A 22,607-nucleotide genomic window follows, 5' to 3' on the forward strand; every position below is an offset into this window, starting at 1 on the left:
CTAAGCATCGGTACACTGGCAAATACAAAGCTGAATACTTCTACTCTACCCAGGAGACTGCCATTCTGCTGACTTGCAGTTTTTTGAATTATGAAAGTTTTATGCTGACAATCCAGTTATATTTTTTTAAACACACTTTAAAAACAATTATGCTTTAAGTTTAAAAGACGCAAAGCTTCTCTATAGAATCATTCACAAACATGAACAAATTGTTTTCACAGACCAGCAACTGCACTAACACACACACACACACACACTCTTCTAAAAACCAAAGATCAAATTCAGCCCTTTTGACAGCAAATGCTTCTCCAGTGAACTCTGTGGGAATTCATCTTGTCTCTCAGTTACCTGCATGCACTGAAATTTCCAGTAAGGAATTAACTTACCAATTTAAATAAAGCTCCTAAGACATCTATGTCTCCAATCATTATCTAGGGTCAGCTTCAACCAGGAGCCCTTATTTTTGACTACTTCTAAAGTTTCTACGATTTTCACATCTCTGTATTACACTGCAGTCATTTGGCTATGCTCCCCTTTTCAGACATAGAATAAGCATCAGCTGTATTAATATATCGTTTTCAGTTCTAATGAACCCTAACTAGGGGGTAGGGGTGTTGTTTTTAACTACAGGAGGTTTTTCTCCAGTTGTGTCCACCTCACACTGAGGTTCCTACATTCTGTATCCTACTCCCTCCTCTAAATTTTCTCCCCCTTCCAAAGTCACACCAAAACTGCAGTACAGGGTTTTAATCCTCTCAGCCCTTGAATGCACAACCCTTCATTTGATGAAAGCCTGGAGCATTCAGCTGCAAGCAGCAGCCAGCTGCATTAGCCTGCTCTCTGACACAGCTGAAATATCCTTGAGAATAATCCTATTGACTTTTAGTAATTAACTCTCCAGACATTCAAAGGGGGAAAAATGCAAAAACAAAACATAAAAGAATTCAAAGTCTATCTTTCAGCATGACTCTAATTACATGTACGTAAAACTTCAACATCTGCCATTCTTAAAAATGATATTTATTTTAAAACATATAAATGCAGAAGGCTAAGAGAAAACAAATCTGAGTTTGCAACAGTCATTATTGCATTGTAATTTAAATATAATAATTACCTCTGATATATCAAAATGAAAATCTAAGGTCTTCCCAGGTAGCTCCTTGGAGACATTATTAAAAATTTTTGTGAAAGAGATTTCAGGAGAACCTATGTCACCTCCATAAGACTTTGGAATATCATTAGGTACAACAAGGCTTGCTGATCGAGACACAACCAGTTTCAAAATATTAAGGGCTTCCTTCCAATATGGACTCTAAAGAGAACATACACAAATTACAAAACAATCACTTCAAACAAGACAGCCATTTTTAAGGTACAGTAGGATTTTGCACTGATTCATTGCAAGATTCCCAAAACCAAATGCTCCAATCTTCTACATGTGGCTGCAAGGTGCTAGCACAGGTGGGCAGCTTCGGACCTCGAAGTGCTGGGAAGGCAGCGGCAAGGCGCCAGGTCACCCCACGGTGGGCGGTCAGGTCCAGCCGGGCAGGCTCACTAGCTCCAGGGTCACAGTGCCAGCCGCACCAGATCCTGTACCATGTCCCACGCTCCCTGTATTTACACTATGTTTTTTACCATTGTCTGAAGTATCTGCTCTTCATGCCCCAGAAGATAAAAATTAATAGCGTTTAAAAGCCAAATAACTTTCACCTCCTGGCATTTTAAATTATTTTACACTTATGGGCTGATTAAACTGAACTTGAAACAGACAAAAATATTTTGTGCTTTCTATTTCCTCACGCATTTCAAAGATCTTAAAAAAAAGCAAAAAACATTTACAAGGTTTTTATACAGTATCAAACCGATGGAGTGCTTAACAAAGCCAGGGCAAAAGTATGAGAACATAATAGGCAGAGGCTGAGTTAAGTGCACTCTCCTTAAAAAGATGATTAAGGTAATGTAAATAATTCAGCAGTTTCAACTACAGAGACCGTGGAGTGGATCACAGAAGAGACTTACACCAAAAGCAGCACCTTGGGAGGGTTAAGATTTACACTCATGAAAATGTTAGGATTCTGCCGCAAACTTAAATCTTCCAGTTTTTGAAATTAGCAGGATGTCTGGGGTTTTTTTTTTTGTTTTGTTTTTTTTTTTTTGTTTTTGTTTGTTTGGGGTTTTTTTGTGGTTTGTTTGTTGGTTTTTTTTTTTAATTAGCATGCCATGTTTGTTAATTTTTTTTTTATTGCATTAAAAAAATAAACACCACTTTCAAGGCTCTAAGTAGTATATGCTTCTTTGTAGGTAATAAGAGTCTTCAGCGATCTCCTGAATTTCTGTGCATCATAAACATTAAAAAAAGTAGTCTCAAACTTGAACCATCCTGCAGCAACTTCAATTTATTAAGACGCATTCTGATTGCAGAGGACTGAAAAAATCAGCTTAGTAGCACCACATTTAAACAAGACATGTTCATTTATGATTTTTTTCTTTTGTCATCTATAGTTAACATGTTTTATCCTATCAAAAATACATAGTTTCTCTGGATATTTTTTTGCTAGTACCATTATGTTGATAGCTAACATCTTCTAATTAAGATTACATTCCATGGTAGTGTGGGCTTGCATAGAAAGCTCAGATAAAGGTTAGAGGCAAAGAAAGCAGCCGTCAGGCCATGAAAACTACAGTTATGCTAATCATTCCATTTTGCCTAATGCACTCTGACAGGAGGACAATATCTAAAGTACATAGCCATCAATAACAAAACATCCAGGAACACTACTTCTCCTGGGTAATTATGATTAAACCATTTCACTGAAATACATTTGGCAATAATGGAATTCAGGAAAAAAGAAGGGGGGGGGAGGGGGAGAGACTGTTGTGCACTGAAATGGTTTTATGCTCCAGGCATTTTCATAAAATCTTTCAGCAAGATGCTAGACCTTCTTTCGTGAAACAGATTTTCACTAAATTGTGTTCCAAGTACAAAAGATCAAATTACCTAGGGCAAAACACTATTGTTCATCTTTCGGGGACTTTCTTTAATAAAAAAAATGCACTCGAATTCATTAAGGTGCACCTTAATGTTCCTCACAGATATATTAGTGAAAGTGATTTAAACATGCATTTGACCGTAAAACTTCCTTTTGAAAACATATACACTTAAATAAAACATTTGCACAGTATGTAGCAGTAAACATTTCCTTATATTTTAATAGTTCAAGGATGATCTGCTATAACTACATAGGCAGAGTTGCCCACATCTGTAAACAGATGCATATTCATCCAGGTAACTTGTCCCACAAGACATAAATCAAATTGGACAAATACATAAGCATATAATGAATTAAGTACATAGGACAAAAAATAAAATATTTTTGTTCAAAGTCAATCTGACTTCGAACAACTCCTTTTATATCTGAAATAAATTAATTTTCAAAAAAATTCAAGTGTAATTTCACTACCACTTTGATAATAAGTAGAAAGGCTTTTATAGTTTTTCAGAGTACCTACCTGAACATATTTACCAATAACTTTTATGATTTCCAAATTAAACTGCTTCACTGGTGCTGTGGATAGGTCAATATGACTCAGAAGACTGTAAATGATCTGCAGTAAGGACTGTTGCATACTGGATAACCCTTTCTCTAACAGCTAAAAAAGAAAAAGTTTTAAAAAATACAGGATTTAATTAGGACCTTTAATGGTAGCAAAAAGTGAAAACAAACATTAAAATACGGTTAACTTCCATACATATTTATTTTTCCCTTCAAGAAACTTAAGTGTACCACTTCATGTTTTTAAAAATTTTATTTTAGCATAAAAAAAATGTAATGCAATAGAACAATATTCTCTGTCCTAATTCAGTTTTTTCCCTGAATTTTGACATGTTAGCACAGATCTAAAGCACCTAATAATAAAATACTTCTCACTAAATAAGCGTCCATACCAATTCAAAATTTCAAAACTGCATGAAAAACAATTATGTCTACACCTTAGAGAAGTCTAGTATACACAAGCTTACAAACAAAATAAGTACATATAAATTCATTCATGAAAATGTAGTAGTATTTTAAAAAATATCTTCATCAATTTGAAGTGATATACTTCAAGGACAAGCTCTACAAGCTTTTCACACAACATACTTTTTCAAAGGTAATAACAGTTTTCCTGTATGAATGGCTGGCAGAATCACATACTGAATTCTATAATTTACATGATCTTTGATTATATACTGTGCAGTACTTGCAAATTGAACTTCGAAATTAGTTTTTAGGTTGTGATAAGGACATCTTTAAATACGTATTTGGCTAAAAAAGGCCTCTTACAATTCGCACTAAGTATATTTTGCTGAAGCCAAGAGAGTGTGCACATTTTATTCATGTAGAACAGAATATAAATATCTATTACAAAACAGTACTATCATAAAAAGGAATATTTTATTAGAGGAATTATTATTTCAAGGCGTATTTAAATTGTTGCACTCCAAAATGGCAGTAGTCATCCCTTTTCTATATCCTAGAATATTTTATTATTATTCTCCCATTATGGAAGATGTGCTTTCCCCCCCCCAATAATCAGAATCACGAAAAACTGGCAATGAGTAAACGTAATGTTGATCACAGATTGTCAACATAAGATACACTTTTAATAAAAATTTACCTCTGCAAGATAAGTTACGAGGTTAAATGTGGCATCTGAGAAAGAGTCATGCAAGTATCTACACACTACATTAATCCAGTTAGAACAGTCTCTGGAATAACTGTGTGTACTGTATAAACTCATCATATGAGCCAGATTGGCAAGAGTTGGTGATTTCTCCTCTGCACAAACCTGAAAGGCAAAAAGCCTATTTAATTATAGTAGAAATGACAAACTTTTAACCTAAGCATTCACAAGTAATTATGCACTTTTCCCAGATTTCACTCTTATTTTCCAATAACTGAAATCAAACCAATCATACAAGCAACATCTACAGTTTCTGCTGAATTTTGGAGCCTGGCAATTCACTAACTTAAAGACTTAAACTGCTTTTTCAAATAAATAAATGAATGCATCAGGTATAAATAACAAAAATTTAGCTCCATGTTCCTGAATGGGCAACTGCACTCAGTAGGCATTCATAAGCCTTGACCAGTTTCTCCTTTTTCTTTTAAGCCTAGACAGCCCTTGTCTACTAGCCTTGCATTTATCAGAGCTATGAGGGCTTGTATTTGGGAAGGCAGTAGTATCTGCAATAGTGGTACTCTGGCATCCATGCTCCACGTTTATCTACTACTCATACCAAACTTTAACTAGCGCCTCTAGCTAGTAGTGCATGTATTTAAGGGACAACAGTAATTTCTGGATTTGCATCAGGCACGTACTCCTTTCAGGTGGCCTGCACACAGTTAAGTGATCTATGTATCACAGTTTGGGAAGCCAGAGGCCTATGACTGCATCTCCTATGACAGATAGAACTTTCTTATTCCCCTTTCCACATTCTTCCTTAAAATGTAGGCTGTCAGGGCAGCATACCACCAGCCTAGCTGGAGATTGTTGGTGTGTACCGTGTACTGCTTTAACAGACATGACAGTTCAGAAATATTCTAAGGTTAATCACTGTGTACAAGTAATAGAAAGAACATAGTACCTTTTCTTCTCTACCTACCAGTCTGAAAGGTAAGGATCACTTCCATACCGTAAGTAAATTAGGAAGTGTGCTTAAAAATTGATTAAGTTTATATTTAAAATTACAAGCTGCAAAATCAGACAAGTAAGAAAAAGTAACTGATATCATTAAGAAGTAAATTTGTTCTTTACACCTAAAGTTTATAGAATAAGCAAAATGTGCTTTTTCATTGACAAAGGTAAACTCAGGGGTTGATATGAGGACCAATTATATAAAATCAGAACTGGATCATATCTTTAAAATACAACTTTTTATAGTTATTTCTATGAGAATCACATGAAAGTATTGCATAAGGGAGCAGAAAAATGCAGCAATGCAGGTAATAAAACTCCTGGATATTCCCCAAGCATCATTTTACATACCTTTGCTATCCTGTCAGCTGTTTCTTTACAGAACTGAGTTGGGTTATCAAAATGTTGAATCAGATGAGGAAGTAGGCACAAGATGTTTAGGGGAAATCCTAAACACATACATAAACAGAGTTATATGAGCCCTAATGATTTTAATAAGAATTTAATGTGGAGTTATGTGAGCATATAACAGCTTTCTGATACTCAATAACCCTTAGAGCATGATACACATACGTTCATACAGATTTCTAAATTATATACACACACGTACCTAAGTGTGTATGTATGTAGAAGGTATATAAATGTGTCTGTGTACAGGTATAAATATGCTTAAGATGAAAATAACATAATCACCAGACCAATTAAGCAAAACTATCATGAAACTGGATAGCTTTAGCCAGTAAAGTCACATTGTTTCAAAAATGTGCAAATGTTTGAAGTAGTACTAATCGAGCTATTTAGCACAAGATCATGAAAAATAATACATGTGCTCTTAAAACTTGCAAACAAGTTTAAAGTAAGTTAATAATACATAAAGTTTTCATGCAGTATTTCTTGGCAGAGGATCATAGTCTGTAATGTATTCCCACTATCTAGCACTGTAACATTGACAACTGCAAAAAGCATTCAACTGAAGGGTGTTTTTTAAAGGCAAATGCATAATCGCTACTGATTTTGATTACACTTAATTTGATGAAAAAATACATTTTCATTACATATACAGTTACTAAAGATACCTGCTAACTGAGAAGGATCCACCAAAGCATGCCTGGAAATTGTGATGAGTTTACTGAGGAGATGAACTGTCATTTCTTGTGTAGATGCTGAAGTAAAGCCTTTTAGGAAAAGCTGCTGAAGGCCTGGAAAGTTATTCCATTTCAGTTTATTCTGCACCTTTTCTATCTTTTCCCGACTCTCTGATTTATCCAGAGGCAAGTGAATAAGAAGCTTGTTGAGTAGCTTGAGAGCCAAAAGGTATTCATACTCATAATCTGACTCTAGCAACGAAGCTGCAATCCAAAATATGGTGGCCATCAAGTTGACAGGGTCAGTAGTGGGCTGCACATCATACATCCCTCCCTCTCTCAGGGAGGAAAGGCTTCTAGTCCTTGCCAAACTGCCACCATGATTAATCCTTCCATCCATTATATCCAGTGTGTTGCTCCGTCGGCGGTCACCTCTCCGCTCACTGATTAAATTCAGTCTCAAAGAATTACTCCTTGTATTGCTGTAGTATCCCAAACAACTGCCACTATTAATGGGACTTGTGCTTAGATTTATCTGTCCAGTGCTTTTCCTATTAGCTGCATACTTGTTTCCCATTACAGAATCATGGTATGAGGTTCTAAAACGAAAATGAATATTACCTATTATTCCATGCAAAATACTTTAATAACATACTGTTTAGACAAAGGGAAGAAAGCAACAAGATTTGACACTAATCACATATATACAACACACAGTGAATACTCCGCTTCATCATCGGAAGAGTATTATAATATACGAAAACACAGAATTTCTACATATATTACTAAAATATTCTTACAGCATAAGGACAAGACTGTAGCATCCCATTATGCCTGCTACCCAAATCTATTTGTTACAATCCCAGAACAGCAAAATAATTACATAACAATTCAGTAAAATCAGGAAAATTAGCCTATAGCATGTAAAAGATTATCTGTCAATGAAGATCTAGCATTCCAACTTACTTATAGATGTGATAAAGGTAGAGAAATTAATGAATTAATAAACGAAATTATTTAATTATTACCTTATATTTGTCTGAAATATCTGACCTAGAAAAAACCAACACCTTGCAGTTCTGATCCTGAGAAATTGAAGACATTCCTAGAAATCTCAACATTTTCAAAAACTTGGCCATGAAGTCAAACAAATAAAGATGTCTGTACATTTAAGGATTTTTTTTCAGTTTGACAAAAAGTCATTGAGCTAACCACTCAGACTATAATAAGACACACAAATGACTCAGACTGTTCAACTACATGGCTCTCATACATGGAAAACAAATCTGAGTATTTATTGCAGTACAGGAGTTTTCATCTGTGAACATTAAATTACCTTAAATTATCTTTTAAAGATCGGTGCCATTACCTGCATTATGGGAAACACATGGGAAAAAAACAAGACCCCCACCCAAATTACAGTATTAATCAAGGTCAGTAGGGCCTGATTAAAAAAAAAGTTCTAAATGCACTCAGTACCTTTATTTTTGACAAGTTTCAGAAGAACTGACAACATTTCAGAATTCAGCCATAAGGAACACTTTTTTTTTTTAAATTGGACCCACAAGGGTAAGTTGGAAAGGTAGCAGAGATTTCTTTTCAGAAAATCTAGATTCTTATGAGTTTTGCTTGAGGCAAAAAGAGCAAGCAATTTTGCTATGAGAATACAACTATTCTGCAAAGACAACAAGAAATTATTTCATTACTTCTGTAATACAAATCTTTAACAATTCAAATGTTTAAAAATGTGTAATTGACTAATAAAAGAACTTACTGAGAAAGGGCAGAAAGCAGATCGTAATGCTTCATAGTTTCAGCCAACGTATCAATAGCAGACTCTAAGGTCAGAAGCAGTTCTATGACAAAACCCTGGGGAAAGCCACAGGTCGTTATAAATTATGCAATACGCACAAGGAAGATCACAGAAAGTCTACTGAGTAGCAATATAAAAATACAAAATCAGTATCAGTAACTAAATTATTATTTCATGCTTCAGTTAGAACACAACCCTGATGAGACACCTCAAATTAGCAGTATAGATTGAAGACAGGAAAAAACTTTAATTTATTTCTAAATATTCCCCAAATTCATTCTGGTTTGCATTATTTTTAAGGATGGACTTAAGGATGGAGTCATTTAGACTCTCATTTTGCAATATTAAAACATTACATCCACTTCTTGAAATGTACAATGATACTAAATTGGATGGTTGTTAACACTTTACCAGGTTAAGTTCTTAATAAAAGAAAACCTGTATTATTTTTTATAGGGCTGATCTCAGGATTCTCTAACTATGAAAGAGAAGGTGTTTTCAGGAAACAGATGTATCAAACTCTCTGAAAGTTCCTATTGCTGTAGAAAAGAATACGCGCAGCTCATCTTTTCATCATTTCATTAGGTGAAATTTCAGGAGGCATCATGATTAAAACTTTTGATATTTGAAATATCTTTACTTAAAAATAAAAAGCAACTGAATCAAAAATGCTTTTAAATTTTACTGTCATTAAAATAATAATCTAAGTATGTCATTTAGGCAAACTTAGCTTTCTAATAAAATGGGGGGGGGGGGGGGGGGGGGGGGGGGGGGGATGATTTCAAATACCTGAGCTTCTTCTCCTGCATCTCCAACAGTTTCTACTAGTCTGGAGAGAACATCAGAAAGTGTAGATGCAGTAAGAGGCTGCTTCAGAGCCCTGAAAATCTGAAAGGACCTCCCAGCATAATGTCGAGAGGAGCACGAAAGCGCGGTTTGCAAAGCAACTTCACTGAGACGGTGTTCCAATTGAAATCCTCCTATAAAAGCAAATAAATACTCAAGCAATGCAATGCTTTATAAAAAACAAACCCCCTTGAATTCAATGAAGAGTAAGTTACCAAAGTAATTCCTAACTTTAAAATACTATAATCTTCTACATTTTTCTCAAGGAGTACTACTCTCAAAAATCTTTCCAGGCATATGAACTTGTATTCCATAATACTTCACACTGGAGAGACTTGTAGAGAATAAAACATTTATGATTTGAATAGTAAGTGTCCACAATAAATTAGTAAAATATTCTACCTCATTCCTAAAAGATTATATTTAAACTGTTATAATAGAAACATGAACTGAAGTGTGCAATGCACAAGAAAAATCTTTTAGAAGCAGTAAGCGATCACCTAGAGTGATTTTATAGATCATCTGTAAACTTACAGGCACTCAAAAAAATTCATTTAGTTTGCAGACTTGAACATTCTATCATGCATTGACTGTTTTCTAACATACCTGAGCTAGACTGTTTAAATATAGATACCACATGCTTTAAAAACACAGTTAACTGTTCAGCACTCTTTATATTAGGGTTCTTGGCCGAAACATCTTCATGATTCCAAAGTGGCCCTCTTTTCCTAAAAATATAAAAATTGAGTAAACAGAACATAAAACATAGCCTTTGTCATTAATATTATTTAAATGGTATTTTAAACTTAAGGCTAACTGCAAAAGAATCTACCACATAAAAGAAACCATTTAGAACTGCAGACACAAATTGGAAAGAAGTTGGACAACTGTCCAATATTGTACAATATACAAGAAGTTAAGACAAGGTGAAAAGCAATATATCAGATCCAGCTGAAATAACAGCATAAGTTTAGGAAGAGATGTTCTCTGTTAGATAATATTTAGTTATCTAACAATATTTAGTTATCTAACAAAGAACAAGTACAACTAACACCATTATACACTTCTTAAAACAACCTCCTTTCTTCCCATTTTCTTCACATCAATACACCCCACTATTCTAAATTTAAGCTGATGTAAAGGGGTTTTTTTTGTTGGCATAATTAATCAAAAGCTTTGAGAAACAAGTGGGGTTTCAGATTTACCCAATCTTGAAAGCTTTATATAAGCTATCATACCAACTGCACAAGTGTTGCTTGTTTTACAGATGTTCTTTGCCACCAATTCTTATTTTCTGAATAGCCAGCTCTCTACTATTAGGCAATCCATAAACTCCACACAAATCTTGCAGCTCCCTAATCATCTTTATGTATTCCAGCCCTAAACCTTTAGTACAGGAATCCTTTAGATGGAAAAGGGAACGCTATAATCTGTGTGGTAAGCAAAGATAACAGACTTGTGCAGAACGTGGCAAAAGACTTTTAAACACTCAGGACACAAAAGGGGGGCCAAAATTCTCTGAAATTGTTGGAAAGTTAAAGTTGTTCATAGGCTGCATCACATAAAAACACTTCAGGATTAAACTGTCTCTTACTGGTGATAAAACAGAGACAAAATTAGACAACATGATGCTAAATAGTAAGGGGTTTGCCGTATTTCCACAAAATACATGTCTTGACAAAAATGAAAATTGAAATCTTACCTTGAGGTAATAAATTCTATGAGAGTTTTCACTTTTTCATCCTGCTCTACTGAAATGTCAACCTCATTGAGGATTGTGGTGTGCAGATGAGAAATGGCAGCACTTGTATTTCCTAAACTGATGCTAGAAGAGGTAGAACTTGAACTAAGCCCTGAGTCTGTCATTGGGGAGGGCTGGTAATCAGGTATAAAATCATGAACACCTGCTGAAATAAAAACAAGATTATTATGAGCTGTTGACTGTTAATATTAAATATATAAAAAGAAAAAATAGCCCTCTCAAAATCAATGATTTAGCAAATGTAAGGAGAATAATTTCATGGATCCAATAATTTCAATGAAATCAACAAGTCTTATATATGCAGTCTGTGCATGATTGGACCCTTAATAAGGAACTGCTAGATCCCTCTTTAAAACCACTGTATTGCTTAGGGACATGGTGTAGTGGTGGACTCGGTAGTGTTAGGTTTACGGTTGGACTTGATGATCTCAAAGGTCTTTTCCAACCTGTATGATTCTGTGATTCTGTATTATGTTTGATTTTCTGTTAGTAATACGGTGAAATAACATCATCAGTCTCTGAGGCATCTCATCTTAGTAAGTTGAGACAAATTATATAACTACTTCCTAATAATGTGCAGATAATTTTTTTTTTTTTAACTCAGTCCCAGCATAACTGACAGCACTTTAAATCAGTGAACACTAAGTATTAACTAGTAAATCAATTCTAAGCAGAGCTTCTATGGCTGCACAAAGTTTCTCTGAAGTTAACCTAATCTTGCTGCTGTAACATTTTCTCTCCATGTAAAGAATTACATGGCAATAAAATACAACTGCAGTAACTCCTCACATTACGCCTATATCTACCTATGAGGTGCGAGGAGAAAGTAAACTGGCAAGGAAAAGAGTCTCATGAATCTTTTACTGTAACAACTGTACATAAGTTTGAGACACACTGACATCCACCACAAATTTTCACTCTACAGAGCTGGATTATTAGCTGGTTCAAATAAAATTTAACATCAGCTTGTCTGACTTTGTGCTAGGCATGCATACCTGTAATCACCTTATCTTAATCCCCAGCTGGAAACGTTTGATGCTGATCTCATTCTAGTTTCTATCAGACATTTTTGTTTCAATAATAGCAAAATATCATGTCACGTTTAGACAGTTTTATTCAAAACTGCAAAGATTAGGAATGGAATGGTTTGTATAGGTCACCATATAAATGCACTGGTAAAGTTCTGTGAATAGGTTTACATAAAAGAATTCCTCCACTATACCCACTTTTTAATCCCTCATTGCCATGAATATCGAATTCAGAAAACAGATTAATATTTTGAGTTAGTGACAAAACCATTTCTGCTGTGAACAAAACAGAACGAACAGATTGTATAGCAATGTGCTGCCACCTACTGAAATAATATGAAATACTAGGTTTCAACACAATGAACTATTTCACATTTCTTTAAAAGCTACAATAGGCTTATACCATCAAAATATTACTTTCATAAAGATATACATATAAAACATGTAATTTCCTCTATAAATACAATATTGTAATGTTAAGGTGAACTTGTTAAAAGGTAATATCGCAGAAGAGTATTGAACTGAATTGAGCTTATTGAACAATGCAATTACAACTGACTAAAGTCAGAAAGGTAAAGCTGCTATAAACAAGTGAGAGATGTATCTTCTTGTTTTTTATTTTCAAGTGCATCATAAAAAGTGCTGTATTACAGATCCGAACTGTAGAGCTCCCTCTGCGGTTTCCACTGTTATTTAATCATTCAACTGTGCTCCCAACTCTGATGACTGGGCACAAAGTGGTAATGTGAACTATCTTCATTTTGACTTAATTAAAATACATTTTAACCAGCTAGACAGAGCTGAAACAAAATACATTTTAGTGCCAAGGGCTCAGAAAAATATTACAAATAACAGAAATTTTAATAATGCCTGGAAGAAAAGATAACTTTCCATGTCATTTTAACAAGCAACACTTATTAAATCTAAAGCATACCTGTGAAAGTATAATCTAAATGGGTAGTTTGTTTGACAGTAAGCACCCTGGACTCATTGAACTCTCTGTTTCTGAGTAGGACAGAAGCAACAGACTGGACATTACTGCCAGATCCCATCACTATCAGCAGATGCAAAAGCAGTCGTTTACAATGCTCGTAGACTTCAGGGTGACAGTGGTCAAAACCTAACATAAAAGGAAAATGGAAAAGCTTTATTAAATTCAAAGGGCACACTGAATTCAATTATTAAAAAAAAGCAGTATTCAAACTGGTCTGTTATATTTTACCAAATAATAGATACATAATTCACTAAATAAGTGATGGTTTTTCAGTGTTTCAATATAAAACCAAAAGCATACAGTTTAACAAACATTAATATATCCTGCTATTTCTCACATAACAGTAAGAACTTAAGATGTGCTCTGTATGAAAATACTACACAGAGAAACAGAAAGAAAAAATTTGAATTTTACTGTGTCTTCTACAAGGAGAAAGAGGTAAAAGTGGCTCCAACAGAAAGTGCCTTCAAATGACTCCAAAAACCTCTTAATTATATTTGCATTAATCAAGCTGAAAGATACTTAGTTAAATTTTTTAAAATATTGTAAATATTAACAAATTAATGAGATTTCAGCACAGTGGCAAACACTAATTTAAATGTGGAAGAGAACAGTTACATAAATAGCTACAATTCCTAAGTTAGAAATATTTCTTTAAGAATTCAGTTACCTATAAAAATTGCATGAAGCAAAAGATGCAAGTATCCTCCCCATTCCACCTTTACACTATGGTCAACTATCAAGTCAGTTAAAAGGATCACTGCTATGTTGCATCTAAAAAACAAAAAAATAATTTGTTAGAAGAACATAACATATGAACTTTATGAAGAATTGCAAATAGCTTAATATGCCACTAACCAATACTCTTTAAGTCTATAAACATCCACAAAGTTGTATTAAGGGAAAAGATGAATGCTCAGAATGAAGATAGAAAAACTTTAGTCCTCCAAATTAAAAGGCTTAGAAATGTTAAACTGCTAGACCTGTGAGTAAAACTGCAGAAAATAAATCTACTATCTTTAAATCTACTGTCTTTAATCTCCTATCTTTAAATTATTGTATTTGTGCAACACAACGTAAAACGTAATGAACTGCCATCAGCAATGGTGAATTGTTACAACAGTTACCTGTGAAGAGACATGCCCGGAGGAGAAGTTTCAGGCAAGTAATCCACCAACGGCGACCAGCAACCTCCAGTAGGTGGAAAAGGTAGAGGCTCTCCTTGATTGTGCTCCATCACCTTCAACCGCCAGTTTGAATACAGAGGCATTGAATCACCTAACACAAAAAATAATTAAACCAGAAAAAAGAAAAAACAAACGTTTCTGTATTATATAGTCTTCTAAAGAAATATTTTCAAATTCTTAAAACGCTGAGATCTGGGAAGAGGGGAAGGGGGAACTAGCCATAAACAGTAGTAGTTGGACACTTTAAAAAAAAAAAAAAAAAGTTTCTTTCTTTTAGCATAAAGATAATTCTACAGAAGCCATGCACATAACAGTAAGATTTTGTTGAATAAGTTCATAAAAGTGATGGATGCACATAGGGAACATGGATGCATGTAATGTAAAAAAGGTAAAGTGATCTAATATAATTTCCTTGAACTTCAAACCTCATGTCAGATAGGGAGTTAAGGCTGTGTCCCAAGATTACACTGAACTCATTTTGAAGAGCTGCATTTCATTATAGGCTAAGGAAGTATTTCTCAAGAGCACCTCTTTATAGGTCTCGCTGGCAAAAGTCCACCAGTTCTACATGTCAGATAATGCTGGCCTGATACATGAGGTAACTCAGAACTTGCCACTTTTACAGCAGCATAGCCCAGTCCCACTGCTTGACAAAAGTCACGGCTCAGAAAATCAGTAAATTTGTCAAGAAAACACAGAAAGACATTTAGTTTTTGATTAAGCAAGCTTCAAAAGTGGAAAAATTGCATCAGCTATTTGGTGTGAGAGTATACTGTGTTACACATCCAAAATATTTTTCTGTTTTTAAAAGAGATGTCTTGGACTTTAGAATGATCAGTTAAGGCTAGAAACAAATAAGGAGACTCCCTCAACAGTTCAGTGTTTCAGTGATTCTACCAGTTGTCCTTCTAGAAGTATAGATGCAGAAGTTTCAGAAGTTCACACATCTATCAGCTCATTATCACTTCTTGACTGGAAGTGACAAACTTCTTACTGATAGAACATGTGAATTACCATCTCCTTCAGGACACTGAGCATTGCTATCACAAATAGCAAACAAAGATGAAAATGACCACAACTACAATATTGGACATCACCCATCCAAGCAGTAATAAACACACTGGCTGCCCAGAAGGTCCATCAACCTGCTACTGACCCAAAGTTTAGCAGATCTGCATCAGCATGCCCAGCCTTTACAACAAGCTCAGTAGAGGACATTATGTTCCACTTTCTTGAAAGAGGCAATATGAACCACAAATTCACTCTAACCTTTACGGTCTGCACAGAATCAGTCATTAAGGAGTGCATAAGGACATCCTAATGGACTCTTTTGCTTCAATACAGCGTGCGACACAATAGGTTCCATACTGCCACGCAATGCTCAAAATGCAGAAATGTACATCCTGTTGTTCAGTAGCACAAGAAAGGTAAGGAAAAGGCAGTACTGTATCATGTGCTGGACCGTACCCAAACAACTTAACTGGTAACAAAATCAACTGTCAATAAAAAATTGAGTGAAACCTAAGAAGATAGTCTGTGGGAGCACTATAATGATCTGGATCAGACCAAAATCTATCTGATAATCCTATGCAGGGTTAAAGTACAAAGTCATTTTAATTACTAACAGCTTGTTAGCTGAAACAAGAGTTTCAGTCAAACGAGTACTCTGACAAAGGATACAGAACCCACTAATGTAACGCACCATTTACTGTCTGACCACTATCCTCATTTTTGCCTGATTACATGACCTGTTTAGCTTTCCCTAGCATTGTCACAATGATTTTATATCTTAGGCACTGGCATAAAAGTAGCCGCAGTTAGTAAGCCTCCATTAAAGAAAAGTCTCCAAAAGTATATGGAGTTTCAGGAGAGATTTCTACCTCTTCCCTTACCCCTGCACCTGAGAAAAACCAGACCACAGACCACAAAAAATAACCCAAAACACATTTTCAAAACAAGCTTGAAAACTAGACATACACAACAAGATCCTTTTTGCCTGCTCTATTTTCCTTTGCTATGGCTTCTCAGAAAGTTTTATACCCTTTTTGTTTTTTAATATGCCAAGGACTGCTACCACTTAAAAGCACAATTACTTCTAATTTTCTATATTTTTTTAACTTCTTTTCCATCATCTTTTTCCTCATTCATCTCATCTTCCTCCTGCTAATCTCTCTGCTGTTTCTTCTGCCTAACCATCTACCTATCTTTGGTGTTGGTACCGGCAAAGAAAATGGAGAAAAACTGCTTCAGTTGGGAAGATGTTCACAACTCATTCCAGAGGACAAGGGAAGGAAAGAAAGTGTATTATCTTCCTTGCACATTCTATTGTAATCAAAAGGTACGCTAGACTTCAATAGCAGTACTAAGACCAAGGAATGTAAAAAACCCGTATTTTTTAATAGGTTTGTGCAAAATCCACTGATAATGCCTATTTCTTCATGTTCCACAACCTTCAGCAAAAGCATTAACTTGTGAAAATTTTGTTTTCTATCCATAGAAATATTTTAAAATTAAAATATTACTTTTTTCCTCTTCATATGATCCTCCAGAGCTGCTGCTATAGCGAGATTCTAGTCTGTGGTGCTGGCGGTTTAAGTTACTGTTCAACCCACTGTAGATGTCTAGATGTACGTAACTGTAGGAATAAATAAAAGCTGCATTAGTAACTGACATTCTGTGACAAAAATAAATCAGGGTCTCTCAGTAAAACTGTATTTCACAAAACCATTATGCAAAAATATTTCATCTTACGAGGACAATCAATATGATGCCAAAGCATCTCAGCTGTGTAAGGCACACCTCCTGTAGCAATGCTAGATAAGGGGATTCAAGGAGAAAATCCACTATAAATTATATTTCTATTAGATCATTTTTATTAACATTTAAGTACATTAAAATATTTGCTACCATTATATGCAAGTTCTTCTCACTTTTGAGCAAAACCCTATTTGATCTGCCACAGACATATATATACACACACACAGAGTCCAAGATCCTACCTTGCTAATCTGATAAACTATAAAGAAATCAGAGTGCTAAAAGCACAATTTTGAAGCTGCTTCGACATGAGTTTCTAAAATTCTCCTCTCCTGCCAAGTCCAAGATGTACATGGTACATCTTATCAAAAAGCATATACCCTGGTGAGGTGTTAGATAACCCTACAGCGTATGCCAAAACTTGCAGAGACTTTCAAAACTGCCTTCATTACTTTACAAGTTTCTTCAGCTCCAGCCCCCATAGCAGCCAAATACTTGTTTGTGCCTTGCTAGGCTGAATTCTGAATGACACCTCAGATTCCATAATCTTCTGTGATTTATTTTCATACAGCCCCCGCCCAATTTAATTGAAGTATTGGGGTTGTCTCTATCAATACATTTACTAATCTAACTATATTGACATAGTTATCCTAGGGAAGAAAAAAAGTGTTCAACTGGGAAGTTATATTGGAAATATAATTACTAAGGCTCTCCAACAAATCACAAAATAAACTGGTTTGTGAATTTACCACATAGTAGCTACTCTACAGTAACAGCACGTGTGTACTTTTTTCTGTGCACACTTTCTCATGCTAATCATAGAACCCCTACTCCCTTTTCACTTTAAGGTTAGCTATCTCCTATTTAACACAACTAACACAGTCAGTTACTGCTGAGCTCTCAGTCCACACCCTGACTAGGTCCATGTCAGCTGTTTGCTTTCCACCACCCTCACACCGGTACCACTGTCTGGCAAATTTCTCCAAAACATTGTTCTGAAGAAGCTCAAAAATTAGGGAGGGAGGCATCTGTTTTAAAGCGAGCTGGAAGGGATCTTGCCACACATAACCAGCCATCCAAATACCTAACTGGGAGAATAAACTAGCCTTCAACACATGGGCACTGTTGATTTCTAGTGAGCTAGGAAACCAATTTGCAAATTGGCTACATTACTAAACTAGTAACATTTGTCCTTGATGTATCCATCTCCATCTGCAGTACAATTTCTCTTAGGTAAATGCATACAATCCAGTGTAATAGTAGCTAATTTACGCATCAATAACAATATAGCTATAGCAATACAAAGCCTGATCTGGATTGGTCCCTTAATTTATTCAGTTTCCTCTACAGCTTTTTGAGTTCAAATTACAATTGAGGCTGCTACTGTTAATCCCAAATAGTATTCCACTTCTGTTGCTTAAAACTTATAAAACTTACAGCCATATATTTCCTGCAATGTAGACATACCTGGAGCCATTGAGATGCAAGTATTTATAGTACCTACCAGGAATTCCTGTAATTCAACTAATAACTGCTCCTTGAGGAGATACTTACTTCTCTTCAATATTGTCTTTTACATGTTTACTGTCAGGGTTGCCATCTGTGGGAGCTACCATTGTATTGCTACTAGAAGTGGTACCTGTGAATTATGGACATAGAAGAAGATTGGTCAATAAAAAGAAAAGCAGTCTCAAGCACTACACAATGACCCTTATTTACTTGTCCATGCCAAGAGCCCTAACCAGGTTTACACTACAGCAACTGGACAAATACAAACTGAGCCACAGAAATTACTTTCACATGCAACAAAGAACTGTTGCTTAGACTAAAAGATTCTGAGCTCCTACCATAATTTCACTAACGAGAAAAAAATCAAAAGAATCCATTCCAGGAATCTCTGAGTCTTCAATGTAAATTAAGTAGAAAGGCTTGTTTTTGAAGAGGATCTAGAGACCAATTTCTTTCTTTTCTGTATGTTATACCTCATAGTAATCCGTAAAATGTAGTTGGACTTTGGTATGCAGTTAATTCAAAGCACAAACAGATCAGGGATTAAAACCTAACAGCCTGCAGTGAAGCTTGTATCAATTTATTTTTAAGAGAAACTGCAAGCATCACATCGAATAGATGACCACAATTGGAAATAATTTTGCACCCTCCCCCAGATTTTGCTACTATCAATTACACTAAAGTGCAAGAGCGCCATAATTTTTTTCATACTTTCATAAACACTTTCATGAACAAGTGCCAATGCATCCACCTTGTGATCCAGATAATCCCTATGTGATAGGTCCAGGCTGCTTCATAACATTGACAGCTTTACAGCACAAAAGCTATGTCCTTGCTTAGATACCCTCCCATCCATATCCTTTGTGGCTCACTTTGAAAGATGTTTCACCAAAACCAGTTTTTCCCCACATTTCTCAGAATGTTCTTGGATTGAAGCATGGGGTAGACACTTCTTGTATTTTCAGTGGGGGTTTTTTGATGACTGATCTATTGTTAGTTGTTAATTATTTCTAAATAAATTCTCCTAAGTAAGTTCACTTAAATGCTCTTGCATAAATTCCTATGGATGCAGCTTGTGTCTGTAACAGAACTTAAAATATAACAACTTGCATGGATTTAAAATGATATAAATTTTCCCAGTTGTTTGACTGAATTGACATAAAAGTGATATAGTGAGGGTAAACAGTGCAAGATCTGAACATAGACAAAGTCTAACACATATTAATACAAACCTGTTCCTTGTGAACCTATCAGATGTTCTTTAATAAGAACTTTGGGTACACCAAAACCTGCAGATCTTGTAAAACAAACTTTGTAGCTTAAGTTATTTTTAGAAACAGAACATTGTACTCCTATTCAGCATTTACAGATGAACTCCAATATTATAACTGACTGATAATAGCACCTTTATCATTGACAATAGTAAAAGTTTAAGTTAATAAATTCTCACCTGAAGTGACAGAGGGGATTTTATAACTGGAAGTAATGCGGTAATATGGTGGATTATCCATATGGGTGACTCCTGAACTAACAGGATCTGTAAGCTGAAGTTCACTCACCAGCTCTTCTAGTAGTTGCATTGTTTTATCTCTACCCAAATAAACGATAACTTTCTTTACCTGCCGCCAAAAAACAAGTATATGTATACAACATAGTATGTAAATAAATAAAATTCTTATTGCAGTGACTTGATTTAAAAAAAAAAAAAAAAAAAAAAAAAAGAAAATAAGAGATTTGAATACTGCAACTTGTTAGAATCAATATCTACCTGCACTGCAAGCGAGGATACCAGAAACTTACTCTAGTTCTAAAAGCAAACAAAATTGCTTTCACAGTTATTTAAGAAGCAAAATATTTTCTTACAAAGGTTTTAGCAACATCTGAGATCAACATTGGAGTGAATGTATTCTGGTATCACTTCTTTTTGATACTTCACAGTTGTGTTCTACGCTGTTTCTCTTCCAGCAGGTATCCTATTTTTCCTCATGCTATTCTGCAGTGCTCTCACAGATGCTTTGACAAAAAATAAAATTGGTTTTGAGGGGGCTTAGGGTGGGGTTTTTTTTGTTTTAATACTTGGTCATGTGAGAATAATCACACTATCCTACATGGCGAGTAATACAGTTTATTTTACTATATTATCTGTCTGCTTTTTAGGACTATCCTAAATTATAGCATGAGAAAAGACATTTAATTCCCAAGATGTTCGAGGCCTTTATACACTCTGATAAGAATAAACACCTAACTGTAGCAATATTTTATTAAGCATATAGTAATTAAGGATTCTCCACTACATCTTACTTCCATATAGTAATTAAGGATTCTCCACTACATCTTACTTCAGCAAAATAATCCTGGTCACTGCTAAGCAGCAGCAGATGGCTGCTAGTCAGCGATTACTCTAGATATCAGTAAGTTAATATTTTTTTCTTCTGACATTTTCTTGAGTCATTACTGCTCAATGATTTATTTCCATCCTTTTGAGAGAACTCAAAGATAAACGGTAAGCAAGTGATCCAGGGCGTTTGACTTGTGGAATTACTTTGTCACCTTGTTCAAACTGTACACACAAAGATTTCGGGCTGCAACATTAAGCTAGATTTCCTGATTTGCAATGAAAATGATTGCTAATCAACAAAGAACTTAAGCTGTCCTTAGTAAGAACCTAATAATATTATAGGTCCTGATTGTTTACTTCATATCTAGTTTTTTTTGACTATTAGCAAAACCTGTAATAATTTTCTAATGAAAATATTACTTATGGAACTATCTTAATTCTTCCTAATGAACAGAGACCAACTGCTGCAGTAGATTTGCGTTTTATGATGGAAAGGAGTTGTTCAGTGTATACTCCTAATAAATTTAGCAAGTTTAGCAAATTAGCTAAATTTAGATAAATATATTATTTAGCTAAAATAGATAAAATTTAGATAAAATATATCTAAATTTAGCTAAATGTAGCAAACTCTTAAGTTTCCTTTTTATGACAAAGGAACAAAAAATGCTAAGACAGATGTAGACATTGTAATAAGTCTTTTCCATTTTTTACTATTTACTCACTAAATAAGGTCTATGGTCCACCTAGTATACCCTGAATTTTGACAACTCTTAACTGATAAGATGGCTAGTGGGCTGTTTCAGACTTACTACCCTGAGTAAATTGCAATAGTCAGTAAGTTGTCTTAAGGATGCCTCAGCTATCTTTGAAGTGATATCCTTTCTGGTTTATTTCCTTTCTCAAGCCCATTCCATGAATGCTGGGTTTAACTGAAATGGATACTGAAATTTTGACACAGGTGTCCAAAGTAACTTAAATAAAAGAACTGACTTAGATTTGTTCATAGTATTTAGTGGTCATAAAATATGGGGTGACACTATTATTGCGGTTGGAGAGTTTGATACCAGAAATCCTACCTCACATTTTTTGTTTGGTCATCTTTGCTGCTAGACACACAAATAATTTTTAAAATATCAATAGCACTAAGGAGAGACATATCACATACTCACATAAGGCAAAAGGCTGGGTTCACTGTTCACTCCACAGATACTGATCAAGAAGTGCAAAATTATTTTCAGATTCTTTGGCCAGCTGTCTGCCAAAGTAGTCCAGACATTTTCTATCTCTGACCAAGCCACTTCATCACCATACTAGAAAACAAAATAAATATCTCTCCTGAAAACTCCAGTAGAAAACATTGTATTTGAAAGGGATCTGTATTGACCAAGTGGGACAGGCTCCAGAAAAAGGAGACATAAATCCTGTAAGAAGCTGTTGCCTTTTTAACATTCCAGAATGAAGCTTTCACATATATTCATTTTTATAAACACACTGTGGAAATAACTATTTTATTTTATAGCTGTAAATAATAAATATATCTAAACTTATTTGTACTTATATATTTTATTTATATATAATACTTTTATACATTATATACATATACAAATAC

General features: G+C 34.8%; 1 protein-coding gene across 8 annotated transcripts in view; it reads right to left on the reverse strand.

The window, feature by feature from the left end:
* The window catches only part of FRYL (FRY like transcription coactivator), a 178,006-nt gene that overhangs the window by 30,654 nt on the left and 124,745 nt on the right, over window positions 1-22,607 (reverse strand). For 6 of the 8 annotated variants that reach the window (XM_075500035.1, XM_075500034.1, XM_075500032.1 and 3 more), the window contains 16 exons: window positions 22,168-22,308; window positions 20,111-20,279; window positions 18,706-18,790; window positions 16,917-17,029; window positions 14,335-14,485; window positions 13,878-13,981; window positions 13,148-13,333; window positions 11,126-11,330; window positions 10,030-10,151; window positions 9,367-9,557; window positions 8,539-8,633; window positions 6,756-7,363; window positions 6,031-6,128; window positions 4,660-4,830; window positions 3,511-3,651; window positions 1,115-1,312 (listed from right to left, as the gene is read on the reverse strand). In XM_075500035.1, the coding sequence (XP_075356150.1) occupies window positions 1,115-1,312; window positions 3,511-3,651; window positions 4,660-4,830; window positions 6,031-6,128; window positions 6,756-7,363; window positions 8,539-8,633; window positions 9,367-9,557; window positions 10,030-10,151; window positions 11,126-11,330; window positions 13,148-13,333; window positions 13,878-13,981; window positions 14,335-14,485; window positions 16,917-17,029; window positions 18,706-18,790; window positions 20,111-20,279; window positions 22,168-22,308 (2,778 nt within the window). The remainder of the gene's footprint in view (window positions 1-1,114; window positions 1,313-3,510; window positions 3,652-4,659; window positions 4,831-6,030; window positions 6,129-6,755; window positions 7,364-8,538; window positions 8,634-9,366; window positions 9,558-10,029; window positions 10,152-11,125; window positions 11,331-13,147; window positions 13,334-13,877; window positions 13,982-14,334; window positions 14,486-16,916; window positions 17,030-18,705; window positions 18,791-20,110; window positions 20,280-22,167; window positions 22,309-22,607) is intronic. The other 2 variants (XM_075500030.1, XM_075500037.1) reach the window with 1 other exon arrangement.

The sequence above is a fragment of the Mycteria americana genome, chromosome 4 (genome assembly GCF_035582795.1).
Source record: "Mycteria americana isolate JAX WOST 10 ecotype Jacksonville Zoo and Gardens chromosome 4, USCA_MyAme_1.0, whole genome shotgun sequence".
In the NCBI taxonomy this organism is placed as follows: domain Eukaryota; kingdom Metazoa; phylum Chordata; class Aves; order Ciconiiformes; family Ciconiidae; genus Mycteria; species Mycteria americana.